Below are 16817 nucleotides of genomic sequence, written 5' to 3' on the forward strand. Positions count from 1 at the left end.
CAAGCCCGCGGCTCCCCCAGCGCTCGGGCTCGGACGCCACGAGCTTCCCAGAGCGGCCCCGGTGAAGATCGAGGGGATGCCCGGAGCCCCGCAGGGACCCCTGGGGCTGCCCCCAGGTTTAGGGTCGTTCAGGTGGGTGAGATGGGTCCCTCCCTTGGGTGGGTGGGTGAGATGGGTCCCTCCGGCACTCTCTGCGGTGGGGTAGGGCCGGGGCAGCCTCACAGGCTCCACTGTCCCCTCCAGACCCCTGTACTGCCAGCACAGTGCACAGCGGGGTCTGGCTCTGGTGCARTGTCCCCGCTGTGACCTGCCAGCTCTGGCCGCGAGTGACACAGTGACACAGCCGACTTGCCCCTTCAGTCGAGTATGTGCGTTTTTAATGGAGACCCATCGAATTCACGAGTCAGAGAAGTGCTGGGCTGTGTCCTGAGTCTGCAGAAAGGGATGGTTCTCCTGGCAGGGCTGCGGAGGGGAAGGCAGCAGCATGGGGAGCAAGGAAGGGTTTGGATGGTTTTCAATCCCAGCATCTCCTCTTTTCTATGTGATGCAGCAAAGCTCCTTCAGCAGCCAAGGGACGGGCTGCTGCAGCTCAGACCAGCGAGGAAGAGAGGAGTGAGCCATGACTCTCTGTCCAAAGGGTCGAGGAAGCCTCCCCTTTTCATGTGAGACCTTGAAAGTGCCCTGTGAATGGTCCTGCTCTGCACAGAGCCCGTGCTAGAAGGACAGGCTGTGAGTGTCCGAGCAGTACTCCAGGTAGTCAAATGCCTTGATGGGGAAGGTCACGGCGCTCCACTTCTTGTACCTCCTCTTCTCTGCCGGCGTCTCCACCACGAAGTTCTTGATGCAGAGGATGGGCAGCTTCACCTGCCKGTACAACATCTCCATCCCCCAGTCCTGTGTGGGCAGGGAGGGGACAGTCACACCACGCACACACAGCGTGCCCAGGCTGTGGGACAGCTCCTTGCTCCCGAGGTGTGTCCTTCCTTTGGAGCCTGTGTCCATGTCCCACAGCACACCCATCACCTGGCTGTGTGCAGGGGGGACATGGTTCATTCCTCAGCTGGGAGCTGGGGCACAAGGCACAGCCCTGGCTGCAGACACGGGGGAATTGTGGCACTCACCTGGCTGCAGGCTTTGCAGGCGATTCGGCTGCCGGGCTCCCAGTCCCGAAAAGTCCGCTGGAACTGTATTTTCCCAGAAGAAACTCTGTAAAACGACCTGGAAGAAAGAAGCCAGCAGACAGCAAGGATGATAACCCAGGTCACACAAACAGCGCAGCACAGGTGCTCCCGTGGTCAAAGTTCCTACAACCTCCCTGTACCAAGGTCCCTAACACAGAGCTGGCAGCAGGCTGGTGCTGTCTATGCCCATCTGCCTGCTCAGCCCTGCCCGTGTGAGGCTCCTACCTGAAGCTGGGGTTGACGTTGACGTGGTGCATGTCCTCCACCGTGCGGATGTCGCTGCCCCGACACACGGCCCGGCTGCAGTTGACGCAGTACAGGCGAACGGAGTCGGGGTCGTGCCGCTGCCGCCGCTCGCTCAGCCTGGCCTCCTTCATCAGCCAGCTGGTCACGGCCACCTCCTGCAGCTCCCGGATCTGGGGGGGACGGGGAGGAGCAGGGGTCAGCACAGGGCTGCAGGAGAGGATGGATGGTGGATATGGCCAGATCTGTGGCCACTGAGGAATSCATCATCCCAGGAGTGCAAACCACAGCGCAGGACACCCAGAACATCCCCCCACCCACTATGCTGAGGTGAGCCCTAAAGATGAAGCTGGGGCTAGCTACACAAGGACATTTATTTAAAAAAAAACAAAACACCAACAAACCAACAGGCAGGACAGGGCAGGATGGGCACATGCTGCCCAATGCCCCTCACACAACCCCATCCCAGGATCTGGTGCTGCCCCGAGGCAGAGCAGGCAGCCAAATGCAAGGTGCAAATGTGGGCAAGAGCTGCCTGGCCCTGCCAGTGCCCAYGGCAGCACCCAGCACCCACCTTTCGGCAGTACTCCTGCTCTGGCATGGCTTGCACTGCCTGAATCGCCCTCTTCATGAGCTCCACCAGCTTCTCGTTGAGCAGCTCTCGGTTCACCTCTCTGCTGTTGGCTTTGGCCAGGACAGAGTAGACGCTGTTCTCRGCACGGGCACGGCCCCGGGCCTGCAGTGCAGATGTTGCAGTCAGYAGAACGGGGACACGGCTGACCCTTCTGTGTCACCCTGTGGGACACAGCCACCTCTGCCCTCCCCTGCTCCTTGCCAAGGAAATGTTCTGCCAGGAGCTGGGCTCATCCCCAAGGAGCTGCCAGCAGGGAATGCAAGAGCCCCCCTGTCCCACCCCTGAGGCTTTGGGGGATCCCAGCAGATCCCAGGAGGATCTGACCTGCATCATGGCGATCTCATTGGTCATCAGCCCGTAGCGGACCACGATGTTGCACTCAGGGATGTCCAGACCCTCYTCGGCCACGCTGGTGGAGAAGAGCAGGTTGAGGGCTCCCTCGCGGAACTGCTTGATCACATCCTGCTGCTCATTCTGGGTAGACAGGGGGGTGATGCTCCAGCAGGCGTGTAGGGCTGAGACCCAGGCACCCCAAAAAGTGTGCAGAGTGGGGTCAGTTCAGTTCCTCTGCTCCGCTCACCTGTGTCATGTGCTTGGTCTGGTTGCTGTAGCCGGCGCCGGTCAGGACGGCAGCCCTGATGTGCTTCCCACGGAGCGTGGCCGTGGTGTGCAGCCAGCTGAGCAGGCTGTGGGCACTCTGCCTTGTCCTGGTGAAGATGATGCCTCGGGAAGTGCCYAGGGGCTGAAAGTGCTCATGCAGGATCCCCTCCAGCTTGCCCAGCCTGGGGTTTTCATAACGCTGGTCCCCGGCAAGCGCCTGCAGGCTCGCCCTGTTCTCTGCGCAGGTGAGCGGGGTGTCAGGGCGATTCCTTGCACCCCAAATTTAGCCAGCACCACCCTCCTCTGTTACCCTTAAAGGTGGCGGCCAGGAACTGTTCGGTGGGGTCCTTCTTGTCCCTCTCGGCGCTGTAGAACTCCTGGAGGCACTGGAAGGCGTCGAGCATCCTCACGGCGTCGTGGATCAGCAAAGCGTCGTTGTACTTGCGCAGGTGCAGGGCGCACACACGCGTCTTGCGGCAGAACGCTTCCGCGGCTGGCGGGCAGGGGGACACCGCGGTCACAGCCTGTCCCCGCGGTCACAGCCTGTCCCCGCGGTCACAGCCTGTCCCTGCGGCTCGGCCCCGCCCCGCCCCGGCCGCGCCCTCACCTCTCTTCTCCAGCTCCACGATGCGCTGCTCGTAAATCTGCGTGCCGAAGTCCCGCGGGAGATCCGGCTCCTGCATGTACTGCTGGATCTGCATCATCATCCTCTTCAGCCGCTCACCGAAGGGGTCCTGGGGGCAGGGAGGGGCTCAGGGGATCGTGGCTGGTTGCATGGTGGGACCCAGAGAGTTGCAGGATCCCCGGCACCAGAGCTCTGGGTCAGGTGATTTCTCACACTGGCCTGAGCGAAGTGGATGAAGGGACCCAGACCCTCACCCAGCAGGGCTTGGGGGTCTCATCTTCCACCCCATGAGCAGCCATCTCTCACCTGCACTCTCTCCTGGCACAGGTCATACTGCTTCCTGGGCTGGGGGACGTGGCTCTGCAGGTGCTGCTCCTCCTCCTGCACCGATGTGATCTTCTCAGTGTCCAGGTTGGCGCAGATCTGAGAGGGAAAGACTCTGCTTCCACCCTGAGCCCAGGACAGGCCAACCTGGTGAGTTTGGGGATGACTCCTCTGGGCCCCCCAACAGCATCACCCCCCATCCCAAGGGCCACCCCACTGTACCCCAGGGAAAGCTGTGCCAAAGGAGGACAGGGGCACAGGACACACCTGCAGGATGTGCTCTACGGCCCCCTCGAAGGACGTTGCCCCCCCAGTGCCAGGGGAYGCCGTCAGCCCCAGGATCTGTGGCAGGCCCCGCTCCCCGCTCAGCTTCTGCTGGAGGTATCTCAGCATGATCTTGTTGTAGACGGCATCCTTGTGCGTGTGGTGRCACTCGTCTATCACCAGCAGTGAGAAATCTGCTCGGGGCCAGGGAGGAGAGCTGGGTTAGCTGGGGGCTCGGCTGTGAGCTGTGGGGCCGGTAGCCTGAGTGGTCTGGTACCCACCTGTCAGCTCCACATGCGTGTCCTCCTCCGCGCTGACCAGGGCGTTCTGCAGGATCTGGGCTGTGCAGATGACAACGTCGCTCTTCTTCACCAGGTCGGCGAAGAAAGCTTTGTGGCTGGTGTCCCCGCTGATGGACGTCACCTTGAAGGCGTCCTGCAGCGCGTGGAACTCCTTCTCGTTGTGCTGGTCCACYAGGTGAACCTGCACCAACAGAACCACGCTCAGCACCGGCCGGGGCCACCACCCGTGGCTGCCGCGGTCCCGGGACAGGCCAGCACCTTGTTGACGAGCACGGCCACCTTGCCGCCCCTCCGGCTTTCCAGGTGTCGCCGGCAGACGTGGACGGCCACTCGAGTCTTCCCGGCGCCCGTGGGCAGCCAGACGATGCTGTTGCGGCCGCGCAGGGCCGGGGCCGCCGCTTCCCGTTGGTACCCGCGGAGCTCCATTCCCCGCCGCTCCGTGTCCCGCAGCGGTCGGGACCGRCCGGGAAACGAAACTGGAGGCGGCGCGTCCTGCCGGTCCCGGAGWGGGGGCCCTGCAAAGGGGGGACCCCGCCGGCCGCGCTGGGGCAAACTGAGCCGAGCCGAGCCGAGCCGTGCCGAGCCGAGCTGCCCGGACCGGCGATCCCCCCGGAGCTCCGGCTGGGAATAGAAACCGAAACCGAGTGGAGCTGCCACAGCACCGCCCCGCACACAGCCCGTCCCTGCGTCCCCAGCACAGCACCGTACACCCCAACCAACCTCTGCACCCCAGCCCGTCCCACGGGAACCTTTACACTCTTCCTGCTCCCCTCCCCGACACAAACATCCCGCATGATGGGAAAGCTGCGGGCCGATGTCTTCACAAACAATTCTGTGTGTGGAGATGGGTGTTAACGYCTTTGAAAGGAGTTTTAATGTCTCTCCTAACCGTAAGCAGCAGGTTTCTAACAGAGCCCAGCCAGCCTGATTCCTGAAACAGAAAAGTGGGTCTGCACCCGCACTTTGGGGTAAAATGACAGGTTCAGGGTGGGATAKGTGTAGGCWGTTWGGGATGGCTGTACCTTCCCAGTCCCTCCACCACTGGGGAAGGGAAGAGGGCAACGTGCAGCCGGGAATTTGGGATAAAAGGTGGCTTTAYCCTCCCAAACCCCSAGAGAAAAACCCCACGGKCRTGTGCCCCAGTGAACTCTCTCCCTTTATTCGAGTAACTACAGGACTCCTCTGTCTCGTTTTTGGACATAAAGCTCTGGCATTGTGGATTCCTTTTCCTGACACCCTGAACATCCCAGGCTCTCCCCCCACCCACCACACTGGGGCGAGCCCCAAGGACGAAGCTGGGGCTGGACAAGGACATTTATTTAAAAAACAAAAAAAAACAAACCAAACAAACCAACAAAACACCATTCAGGTGGAATGGGGCAGGGAAGGGGTGGGGGGCACAAAGAGCAGGGAGGGAAGGGGGAGATGAGCAGGGGTGGCCAGCTGGAGCAGAGCAGGGGGAACAGAGGCCAGCACAGCACCGGGCAGCCACCCTCCCTGGCACCCAGAGGGGCAGGACTGGGGCTGGCAGCCCCCCACSCCCCCAGCTGGCAGCAGGGGCAGGAGGGAGGTGTACAGGCAGGGAAGGCAGACCTGCCCCGGGGTGAAGGAAGAGCTGACAGAGGCAGCAGGAGCTGGGTGTGCAGGGCAGAGCCCCCCACCCCACAGGACCCTGGCCCAGGAGCAGCACCGCTGCGGGCAGCCACGGGGCTGACCCCGCTGTACATTCAACGTGATGGGGAGGGGCTGCTTGGAMGTGGACGGAGCAGAAACCAAAGCACTTGTGTGCCCCTGCCCTGTCACAGGGAGCCAGGGCAGAAGGCACAATCCCAGGTAGGGGGGATGCACAGGGGCCAAGGGGCTCCCCCTCCCCGGGCAGAGGCAGGAGCTCAGTGCTGTCCCTGTCCTGGGCACATCCCAATGAGACAGCTCCAGGCTCACCCCCACTCCCCAGGAGAGGCAGCCAGAGCACCTCAGTGATAAAAGCACCAGCCCCCCTGGCCCCTCACCCCCAAAGCAGGAAAGCCCAGCTCCCCAGGCTGCTCAGCAGCACCAATCCCTCCAGCAGCTCCTACCCACAGCAAGTGGGGCTGGATCCCACAGGAGCCCTGTCCCTCCCATGGGAGSACCGGTGGCCACAGCAGCTCCAGAACAGCCCCCCTACTTATCGATGAGCCCCCCCTCCTTCAGCTTGAAGTAGAAGAACTTCTCGAGGGTGTTGGCACACTTGCAGTAGTCGCTGTCGGGCGGGTTGTACTCGCGGCAGTTGGTGATGATGCGCTGCAGGTCAGCGATGAACAGCTTCTTGGTGACRTAGTAGCGGTTCTTCAGGCGCTCTGTCATGGTTTTCAGATCTRGGGGGTGGGAAAGGGTCAGGACCCCTCCCCCCAGGTCTCTACACTCCTCAGCCATTGAGCTGGACACCGATCACGGGGCCCAACTCATCCCTGTCTCACACTGGACTATCCCAAGGTTCCCATCACCCCAAACATGAGTCCCCAGCAAAAACCCCATAATAAATGGGGGATTTTCAGCCCCTTCTGCTACCATCCTGTCCTGACACAGCAACCTACCAATGGGGAAGCGGATGATCTCATAGTAGTCCGGTGCTTCTGACTTCTTCACCGGCTCCATGAAAGGCCACGCACTGGGATGGGTCTGGAAAGAGGCAGGGGGCAGTTGGAGCAGTGACCACACAACCCTTGGTCACTCCAGCACCCAGGGGTCCTGTTCCCTGCCCCCCGCGGGTCACCCCCGCAGCCCCCAAGGGCAAAGCCATGTACTCATTCCAGGGGAAGCAGCTCTGAGGGCTGTGAGGCACACAGGCACCCTGGAGGGAAGGTCCCCTCCTTCCCACACCTTGATCTGAGCCAGGAGGTTCTTCAGCATRTTGTAGAGCTGGTCTGGGTCCTTCAGCTCCTTCCTGCAGGACAAAGCCAGTGCCCATCAGCCTCTCCCCATTCCACAGCCACGACAATGCCAGGATTGAGGCACAGCCTGAGCTGAACCCCCAGCCCTGCTGCTGCAGGTCTATTCCCCTTCCCCATGCAGCACTCACCCCTTCTCCTTCCCCAATGGTTTCCATCCTGTTTCTCCTGGAAGAYAAGTGTCAGTGTCACCACGTGTGCCCTTCAGCCACGGGAAGGAAGGACAGAGCCCTCCTGCCAGCCCCCTGCCAGGACTCACGGATGCCAGGCACGCTCTCGATGGGGATCTGCCGCACGCCCTCCTTGAAGCAGGTCAGGCCTGGRTAGACTTTGCGGATCTGTGCCTGTTTCCTCTCAATCAGCTTCTTGATGATCTGCAGGGAAGGGGGCAGATGAGTAGGGGCAGCAGGATGCTCCAGAGAGACACACCATGATGTGTGACACCACCACCAGTGCCCCCTCTCCACCCTGCAAGTCTGTTCTCAGGGCCAGCACAGCTCCGCACCTCTTCTCTGCTTCCCCGGTGCCCCTCCCACACTCCTGCCCATCCCTGGGCCGTACCTCCTTCTGCTTCTTGATGATGTGTGAAAGCTCRGTGTAGGGGATGCGGGGGTTCAGCTCACACTCCATCAGGGTCGCACCCTCGTAGTCCTTGATGTACCCCAGGTAGCGGCTCTTGGGGACCTTGATGTCCTTGGAAAAGCCCTAGGAGAGAGCAGGMAGGCGGGATGGGGTAGGTGGGAGGGGGCAGGTGTGCAGCAGGGCTGGGGGCAGCTGCCCAGGGGAAGGAGCCCACCTGCTTTTTGAAGTAGCCAATGGCATACTCATCCGCATAGGTGAGGAAGTAGAGGATGTTGTGCTTGATGTGGTACTCCTTCAGGTGGTTCATCAGGTGCGTCCCATAGCCCTTGGGGAAACACMGTGAGACAGGGACCCCCCAGGCTGGGATACACAGTCCCCTCCCACCCACGGAAAAAGCTAGAAAATGTCCTGGAGCAACTTCCACCACTTGGAGCTGGCCAGTGCCGAGCAGCTCTGGTTGCCCAAGGGGTTGGGGCAGCCCTGCACCAGCTACAGAGCGATCATCCAGCCCTGGCAGACTTTGGGGGGCACACATGTGTACCCCTGTCCCTCCTCCCCACTCTCACCTTCACTTGCTCGTTGGAGGTGACKGCGCAGAAGACGATCTCGGTGAATCCCTGCGTGGGGAACATGCGGAAGCAGATGCCCCCGATCACTCGGCCRTCCTTGATCAGCGCCAGGGTCTTGTGCTTCCTGCGGGCAGCACGGCCACGGGTGAGGGGAGCCCCCCAGAGCGGCCCCCCCGCACCCCCCAGCCACGCACGGGTCAAAGACGAGGCGGGTGATGTACTCCTTGGGCATGCGGGGCAGCTGGTGCGAGAAGACGTTCTGCAGCCCCACCAGCCACATCAGGATCTTCTTGTTGGATTTCTGCGACAGCGAGTTGCCGATGACGTGGAACTCGATGATGCCGCGGCGCTCCTCCAGCCGCGCCGTCTCGTCCCGCGCCGCGTTGGCYGACAGCAGGCTGGTCTGGGGGCATGGRGGGGTCACTGACTCTGCACAATCTGTGTTGGGGGAGCCCTGCTCTACCCTGGCACACTGGGAAAGCAGCTCTGTGGGGCCCGGAGAGCATCAAAGCCGCCCCAGCTTCCCCAGTCCGTACCTCGGGGCCCAGCATGGCAGCAGGGTCCGTGATGGTCAGCATGACCTCGTTCACCAGCTCCATGGGGATGTCWCCCATGACACGGATCCGTTTGGCATCCTCCAGGGTCAGGCTCTCGGGCAGCTTCCTCTTCTCCCCTGAGATTGGAGCACAGTGGCACATCCAGCGCTGGGAGGGACCACGGACAGTTCCAGCTTTGTGGTGTGGGCTCATGGCACCTTACCTGGCAGGGGCTCTGGGGTGCTGGCATCCAGGCTGGTGGCTGAGCTGCTGCTGCTGAGCTTCTTGCTGAACAGAGGTGTGGTGGGCACGGCGACGGTGCTGACTGCAGCTGGAACAGACCCATAGTGCCCATGACCACCAGAAAGCTCCTTGTCACACCCTGGCAGCCAYTGCCACCAYCACAGCCCACCCACACCTTGATCCTTCATCCCACAACCCCCAAACAGAGGGGCAGCTTCCTGAAAATACCTGGGCGAGACACCAGCTGGGCACCCTCCGCAGCTGGCACCGTGAAATCAGCCTCCCAGATTGGAGAGTTCTCCCCATAGATCTCCTCCTCCAGCATGGACAGGAACCTGGCAGCGAGTGGCACCTCAGCATGCAAGAATCCCAAAGGAGGAGTCCCCTCAGTGCTCCAGCAGCCATCCCCACAGCGGGCACCTACTTGGGGAAGTGGGTGAGGATCAGTGTCCGCTTCTCTGGCACCAGCTTGTCCTTCTCCACCCGGAATTTCTCCAGCAGCTGCCGGCGGGTCACCGTGAAGACRGACTTGAGGAGGCTGCGCCCGAAGACGTGCGTGGTCTCATAGCGGGGCAGGCTGTCACAGCTCTGCGGCACATGGCAGTAGCACAGCCACCTGTGGGACAGGAAGGGGCTCCAGTGACAGAGATCCCAGACCATCCACAGCCCTCCTGGGACAACGCTGGCAGGAGCAGGGCCCAGAAGAGCAGTGGGTGAAGGGCTGGGTGACATTTAGAAGCACCAGCCCCAGTGGGTGCTTGCCCTCCTRRTGRACCAACATTCTGGGAGAGYTGGGGAGAGTCCTGGGASCTGGAGCCCAGGGAGGCYGGCTCAGTSCTCCCCCTGCCCTCACCTGGTGTAGTTGACCTTGTAAGTGGCCACATCGTCGTTCTGGGAGCGCTGGCGGAACTGGGACGGGGTTTCCAGCTTCCAGTAGTTGAGGCACAGCAGGAACATCTTGGAGAGCTCRTACATGGTCTGGCGCTCCTTGGGTGGCAAGTGGCTGAACTTGTACTGCACAAAATTCAGGACTCCCTGCGGAGGGGAGGGGATGGGATGGTGGGAGGGTGCCAGGGGCTGCTCTGAGTTCTTCTGTACCAGGGCAGCAGAACACAGGACAAGTCATCAAGGCAGTGCACGAGCCTGACAGCAGCCTCACCTGCTCAATGTTTGGTTTCTCAAAGGGGGGGCTCCCCAGGGACCCCTCGACCACAGGCTGGCTCATCTGCAGGATGCACTTGCGCAGCAGCTGCAAAGACACCACGGACACAGTCACCACAGTGCCAGGAACCAGATGGTCCAGGAGTGCTGGAGGTGGCTGAACGCTGCCATGGGACTGTTCCAGTTTCTGCAGCCACAAAGGCATTGGGGTTTCCCTTGGAGAACACCTGTTCATCCCCTAAAATCACTCCCACAGGGAATTCACGGCCAGGAGAGCATCAGTGTAGGAGAGGGTCAGTGTTCCAGGTCTCTGGGTAGCCAGGATAGTTCAGCCCCAGCTCCAACAGTGCACAAACAGCAGACCAGCAGCCCCAGCTCCCCCACAATGAGCAAGAACCCCGCCCAAGTCCCCCCACGAGCAGGGCAGTGAGACACACACAGCCCCAGACACACCTTGAACAGGTAGAAATACACCTGCTTGGTGTCCGTGTCCTCCTCCTTGTGCACCGACATGAAAAGGTTCTCCACATCCACCACCATGCCCAGCAGACGGTTGATCTCTTCCTCTGAGACGTTCTCCAGGTGGGACACGTGGTCAGCTGTGCCAGACAGAAAGCCRTGGTGAGACCAGGGGGTCAGCAGGGCTCAGCCTGCCTGGGGAGCTGCCACAGGAGTTACCCAGKGCGTGGCCACAGCTGCGGCACGGCTCGCTCAGGTTGGTCACGGGCTGCTGCAGGTCCATTCGAGGGGCTGTGGGGGGGTTGGGGTTCTTCCAGCCGTTGCATTTGCAGGTGTCRTTGGCCTGGGATGAGGGACAGGAGTGGCCGTCACAGTAGCCCACACACTGACACTGTGGCCTTCTCCAGTCAAACACTTTCCCTGGCTCCCACCTACTCCTTTTCACCCACCCCAGCTTTTCTCAGCCCCCATCCCAACAGSCCCCTGTGCAGCTCCAGGACCCTGCCCAGAGAGAATCCTGCACCTCCCTTGGACAGCTCACAGCTCCCTCCCTGCACCCCCTCCCCAGCACGGCCCAGCGACCCCGCCCCGCACCCCATGCACATCCCAGCACCCAATCCTGCATCCTTTGTCTGAGCATTCCTTACACTCACCCTCCGGCACCCCCTAAAATCCCCATCCTACACCCATAATCGTCCTTGCAGCTCTCTCCTGCATCCCCCACTCAGGCCATCATCCTCCTCCCACATCCCCCACCCGTGCAAAGTCTCGAACCCCCACTCCTGTACCCCCTGCACCCCTCGCCCATACCCGTCCTTGCATCCCCTCCTCCCGCACTCCCCACCCATGCCCGTCCTAGCATCCCCCACCCAAACACAGCCTCCCATCCCGCCTCCCGCCCTCCCCGTCCCCTCAGTACCGATGTCCCCCACCTTGCAGGCCGAGAAGACCCCCAGCTTCTCCAGCTTCTTCCCGCGGGGGAACCCCCGCACCTGCGCCTTGCGCTGGCTCGCCCGCTGCTGCTGGCTCAGCCCGGGCCGTGCCGGATCGCTGGATCCCGCTCCTCCGGCCGCCGCCCCGCTCGCCCCCGCCGCCGCCGCGGTTGCGGTGCCCGGGCCCGGCGGGGGCCGCCCGGGCTGCGCGGCCTCCGGCTCCGCCATGCCGGGCCCGGCGTGCGYCCCGCGCCCACTGCGCCTGCGCGCCGGGAATGCTGGGATCTGTAGTCCGTGACAGCGGCGGGGGAGCGCTCGGTGCTACCGGAACGGCGCTCCCCGGGCCCAGCTCACGGCACCCGCTGTCCCCAACAGGAGCAGAACCCCCGCTCGGCGCTCCCCAGCCCCCTGCGGCTGYCGTGAAGCGTGCACAGAGGATCCAAGCCCGGCCATGACGACCCACGGTGACAGCCCCTCACGGGGCGGTGCGTTCCCGGAGGAGCCCGGCCGCCKCCTCTCCGGTAACCGGTACCGCGGCCGATCCGCACTCCGCGGGCTCCCGCAAATATGGAGCGTGGCCACGCCTTTTTCTCCAAAAGCGGCGTGTGACCCGCCCCCCTCCTTGTCGCCGCCGGCACGGAGCGTGGCCGCGCCTCCTGACCGGTGCCAATGAACCGGGTCCGCCCGCATGGCCATCTAGGAGAGACCGCGCCCACTTGTACCGTGGGGGCGCGGTTTAGCGTCTGGACGGGGCGGGGAGCTGCGGGCAGCGACTGGAAAGTGCCTGGAAAGTGCCTGGAAAGTGCCAGCACTGCCGGGGGGGGTGGGCACGGGGGACGCGGAGTGTCCCGGCATCCCTGCGCTGTCCCAAAGATGGGAATCAGCTCGAAGGCTACTCAGGGGGATGCTCAGGATCTCCCGGGGGATTATTAATGCTACGCAGAGCCTGGAACCCCTCGCTCAAATTCCTCTGCCAGAATAGAGCTGAGGACAGGTGCCAGGGACATGGTGTCAGCCCTGTACCCCACCCTGCCATCGCGCTGCCTGGGCACAGGCAGGACTTGCAAAGCACAGGACTGGGCAAGTCCAGAAACACAGAAASCACACAAATAAAAGTTAGGAATATTTATTACATATCAAAAAAGCTGCACGTTTTGGGCAGACGCCACCYCCCGGGCCATCGCGCAGTCCCAGCGCGGTCCCGCTCTGCGGCCAGCAGCTGCCCCCSTAGCCAGGCTCAGCCTGGCCCCCGTTGCTCCTCATCACGCCTTGGCCCGYTCGGCTCCATCCTCAGTGTTGCCAGCTGGCTGTGCCACCGCCGGCCCCATCAGGATGGGCACATTCCTCTCCGGGACAGCCGGCAGTGCCAGTTTGGGGGCCTCGATGCGGAGCTGCCCATCCTTGGACAGKGAGCAGGTCAGCGCTTCGGCGTCCACCTCCTCGGGCACGTCCCACTCCCGCTTCAGCACCTCGTACTTGTAGGAGAAGGAGCCCTTGTCRTCTGTGCTCTGCGTCTCCTTCTGCCCCACCAGCACCACCTTCCTGCCCACCACCTTCACCGACAGCTGCTCGGGAGCAAAGTCCTTCACGTCCTGGCAGACWGAGAAGCCGTCTCCGGAGCCCTGGGTCAGGGCTGCGCTGGTGCTCGGGGYGCGSTCCGCGGTGATGCCGAGCCGTCCGGGGCTGCTCCCGCTGCTCAGGTACTGCTCGACGCTGCTCATGAACTCCCGAGCTCTCTCCATCTCCAGCCGCATCTCCCGCTCCAGCTCGGCGAAGAGGGTGCCTGGATGTGGCCAGAGGGTGCGGACGGGTCCSAACCACGGGAACAGCGAGCTGGACATGGGTGGCATGAAGTGCAGGCGGCAAAGCATCTCTGATCCCGGAGAGTGCTCCCGGTTGTGCTGCAGCTCTGCTCGGTGCAGTGGCTGAAACCGTGCTGGGCTGGGGCAGGGGAGCTACGGGTTTTATCCTCCCCTGCCCAGGGGTGTGTCCCTTCCAGAACGCTCTCTCCCCACGCACCCTCCTGGAGCCATCGCCTATTTTTGAGAGGCTGATTATCCACCGGCCAAAATAGCAGCGCCTGTTTCTGGGGACAAGTCACATGCCACAAATAGGGAGCCGCAGTCACTGCTGGGAGCTCAGGTTTCTGCAGAGCCATCGTGATGCAGCAGGGCCCTTGGGGCCATGGCCGGGGGGCCACAGAGCCCTTTCCTGGCCACCCTGTTGGGGGCCCCGTGGAGCCCCGGCTCCATTGTGCCGGGAGCGCATCCCTTCTGCCAGTACAGGGGCAGTCCCACCCCTAAAGCAACGTGTCCCATGTCATCTGCTGCCACTTCTTGAACTTTCTGAGACCCCTCTCCCTGTTSGCCACCCCCATCCTGTTCTGACCCCTAAGCGCCCCACTGTGCACCCCAACTGGACATTGGCCCACGGGCTGACTTCTGGTCTTACTGAGGGGACCTCGCTGGGCACAGACGGGGGAAAATGGGCCACAGCTGAGGGTGGGGGGAGGCAGGGAGGACACGAGCCCAGACTCACTCCATGCCTGGGAAATGCAAAGGGCACAGATTTTTGGCAGGGGTGGCTCAGGCATCCCGCTCAGAGGCTGAGGTGATGCTGCTAATTATAAGCCAGGAGAGCAGAGCGGTGAGAGTCAGGGCGAAGGTATGCCGGGCACGACGTCAGCGCTGCCTCTCCTCAGGGATGAGTAACAAGAATGCGCTGGAACGGGCTGGAAAGGGCTGAGCTCTTCTCCCGAGGTTGACGTAATGTGCTGGACAAGGCCACGCCTCCGGGGAACGGGAATAAAAGCGTCCGGCGGCAGCGGCGGGGCAGAACGCTTCCAACCCACTGGAAAAGGGACAGAAGCAGCAGCAGCAGCAGCAGCAGCCGCAGCAGCAGCAGCAGAAGCAACGATGCTTTGCCGGATGCACCTCGCACCGTTCGCCTCCAGCTCCCTGGCCAGCCGTCTGGGCACAGTGAGGACCCTCTGGCCGCACGCAGAGACCATCTTCACCGAGCTGCAGCAGGAGATGGAGAAAGCTCGGGAGTTCATGAGCAGCTTCGAGCAGCTCCTGAGCAACCACGGAGCCATCGCCGCGGAGCGCACCCCGAGCACCAGCATGACCCTGAGCCAGAGCTCCGGAGACGGCTTCTCAGTCTGCCAGGACGTCAAGAACTTCACTCCCGAGCAGCTGTCGGTGAAGGTGGTGGGCAGAAAGGTGGTGCTGGTGGGGCAGAAGGAGACGCAGAACGTCGATGACAAGGGCTCCTTCTCCTACAAGTACGAGGTGCTGAAGCGGGAGTGGGACGTGCCCGAGGAGGTGGACGCCGAAGCGCTGACCTGCTCCCTGTCCAAGGATGGGCAGCTCCGCATCGAGGCCCCCAAACTGGCACTGCCGGCCGCTCCCGAGAGGAATGTGCCCATCCAGGTCAGCCCTGCAGCCCCACAGACCGGAGCAGCCTCTGAGGATGGAGCTGCCAACAAAGCCCAGGTGTAAGAGGATGGGACCCGATGGCCACGGCAGGACCGGAGCAGACCGGAGCGAGTCTCGGGTTTAAGCCCAGACAAGCTTCATCAGCAATGATGTCATTTTTTTCACTACACTGGAATGTTTTTGTATCCAATAAAAATACTTTTGCATTGAATCTGTTTGTGTTCTCTGGGTGTTGATTGATGGGGAGGCTGTGCCCTGCTCTTGATGCCAGAGGAGCTGTATGCACAGAGAGGGAACAATCTGACAAATCTTGCTTCTCAGGGCAGCAAAAAATGGGGCTGGAGAGCAGACCCAGAGAGTTCTCTGAGGGAGGGGAGGGGATCTAGGAGCACTGTTCTGTTAAGGGAAGGAGGCAGGAAGGGCAGTCCCACTCACCTGTGCAGGAGCAGCAGTCTGCCCTCACCCCTTCTTCACACCACTATCAGCATCCACTCCAAATCCACAGCTTCGGCCAATGCACACAGAATGGGGAGGGAGCCACACTGGGCAGCCTGGCTGGGTGTGTTGTGAAGCTGCTGGACCCACGTTTTCCCCCTCCCAGCTTGGCAAGGGGTGCTGGAGTCCACCCTGAGCTCCCAGCAGCAGGGAGGGAAAAGCCCAACCCCGGGCGCGGTGCGTAACCACCACAAACACCCGCGCTCAGGCCCGGGCAGGCAGCAGGTGTGTGGGCAGGTAGCAGGTATGCGRGCAGGAACGCCCGTTGGTGCTAAAGCCACCCTGAGAGCGGACAGCCCATTCCCCAGACACACCAGGAACAGCAGCAGGGCCCCAGTCTCAATACTCCTGAGCACCTGCTCTGACAAGCAGCACGACCCTTCATAGGGTATCTGCCTTCACAGAGACCCCAAACCCAGGAAGGAACCAGGCACGCGGGGAGAGGAGCCAGTAGATGGCAACAGCACTGCACACTGCTCATGGAATTGTTCCAGTGRGATCGGGGAAGCCCTTTTCCAATTGATCCATCTCTGGCTGCTGGGGAAAGCAGCAGCATCAGCCCACCCCACACTGGGTGGTCCCACAGAGGCTGTGAGCTAAGCAGCCCCACACGAGTGAGGGGCAGTGGGGGCCACTCCACACCCCACAGATCCCAGTATGAGCCCAGGCACTCCACACCCTTCCCACTTCCAGGATTTTAAGGAAATCCAGCATGAAGAAGAGGCATGGAGAGCTTGGATAGAGGATGAAGGGCACACACAAGCCAAGGCTGTTCCTACAATCATTCACAGCTCTCCTGTGGCTGAGCCCCTCACAGCCCCTAAGCTGAGGGGTCCAAATGCAGCACATCTCCATCCTCAGCCTCTCCTGAGCACAAACTGTGCTGCTGGCAGCACACGTGGTAGAGATGGAGCTGAAAGGGCTGCTCTTCCTTCCATATCGACTCCAGGTCTCAGCTGTGGGTTTTGGGGTCTCACAGTCTGTGCAGCAGTGACAGGASAGCAGCATCTTCCAAAGCCATCATCCTCCAGAGACAGAGGCATTGTATTCATTAACTCTGGAGCACCACTCCCAAGCCTGTCCCATTGCAGAGCTGAGTTCCTCTGAACACTGCTCCCCCTCTCTCTTCCCAACTTTCATCGCAGAGTTTGCCCAGAAGTATCAGGCAAGGAGTAATTCCCTCTATTTCCCTGGAGCACACTGGAGCCAAGTGAACACCAAGCAGCATCACTGTGAGGAGAGAAGCTGTGCAGGAGCAGCCACACAGCCCAAGCTCAGAAGCCCCATTTTTCCCTCCCCATTT

The 16817-nt window shown here is 62.0% G+C and overlaps 4 protein-coding genes across 4 annotated transcripts; 1 reads left to right on the forward strand and 3 right to left on the reverse strand.

Annotated features, from left to right (window-relative positions):
- Window positions 1-359: 359 nt before the first annotated feature.
- On the reverse strand, window positions 360-4760 carry DHX58 (DExH-box helicase 58). The gene is made up of 12 exons (XM_057379569.1): window positions 4432-4760; window positions 4153-4354; window positions 3875-4065; window positions 3590-3706; window positions 3266-3392; window positions 2969-3151; window positions 2639-2895; window positions 2383-2532; window positions 1999-2160; window positions 1407-1597; window positions 1122-1218; window positions 360-894 (listed from the first exon to the last, which is right to left on the reverse strand). The coding sequence occupies exons 1-12, from the start codon at window positions 4597-4599 to the stop codon at window positions 715-717; spliced, it is 2025 nt and encodes a 674-aa protein (XP_057235552.1). The 5' UTR covers window positions 4600-4760; the 3' UTR covers window positions 360-714.
- A 698-nt stretch (window positions 4761-5458) lies between these two features.
- KAT2A (lysine acetyltransferase 2A) lies at window positions 5459-11825 on the reverse strand. The gene is made up of 18 exons (XM_057379541.1): window positions 11583-11825; window positions 10870-10993; window positions 10645-10790; window positions 10190-10279; window positions 9884-10065; window positions 9455-9646; window positions 9259-9365; window positions 9011-9118; window positions 8788-8924; window positions 8446-8654; window positions 8249-8375; window positions 7897-8007; window positions 7662-7805; window positions 7360-7474; window positions 7232-7268; window positions 7033-7096; window positions 6747-6831; window positions 5459-6527 (listed from the first exon to the last, which is right to left on the reverse strand). The coding sequence occupies exons 1-18, from the start codon at window positions 11808-11810 to the stop codon at window positions 6334-6336; spliced, it is 2400 nt and encodes a 799-aa protein (XP_057235524.1). The 5' UTR covers window positions 11811-11825; the 3' UTR covers window positions 5459-6333.
- An 880-nt stretch (window positions 11826-12705) lies between these two features.
- LOC130581458 (heat shock protein 30C-like) lies at window positions 12706-13531 on the reverse strand. The gene has a single exon (XM_057379566.1). The coding sequence runs from the start codon at window positions 13451-13453 to the stop codon at window positions 12845-12847; it is 609 nt and encodes a 202-aa protein (XP_057235549.1). The 5' UTR covers window positions 13454-13531; the 3' UTR covers window positions 12706-12844.
- A 902-nt stretch (window positions 13532-14433) lies between these two features.
- LOC130581457 (heat shock protein beta-11-like) lies at window positions 14434-15230 on the forward strand. Its single transcript, XM_057379565.1, has one exon. It carries the CDS (start codon window positions 14498-14500, stop codon window positions 15080-15082), a length of 585 nt encoding a protein of 194 aa, XP_057235548.1. The 5' UTR covers window positions 14434-14497; the 3' UTR covers window positions 15083-15230.
- Window positions 15231-16817: the final 1587 nt, after the last annotated feature.

The sequence above is a fragment of the Malurus melanocephalus genome, unplaced genomic scaffold, assembly GCF_030028575.1.
Source record: "Malurus melanocephalus ecotype Western Australia unplaced genomic scaffold, MMel_1.1 scaffold_411, whole genome shotgun sequence".
NCBI lineage: Eukaryota > Metazoa > Chordata > Aves > Passeriformes > Maluridae > Malurus > Malurus melanocephalus.

Excerpts from the sequence above, each read along its gene's own strand:
- LOC130581457 (XM_057379565.1), top strand. The coding sequence starts at position 14,498 with ATGCTTTGCCGGATGCACCTCGCACCGTTCGCCTCCAGCTCCCTGGCC.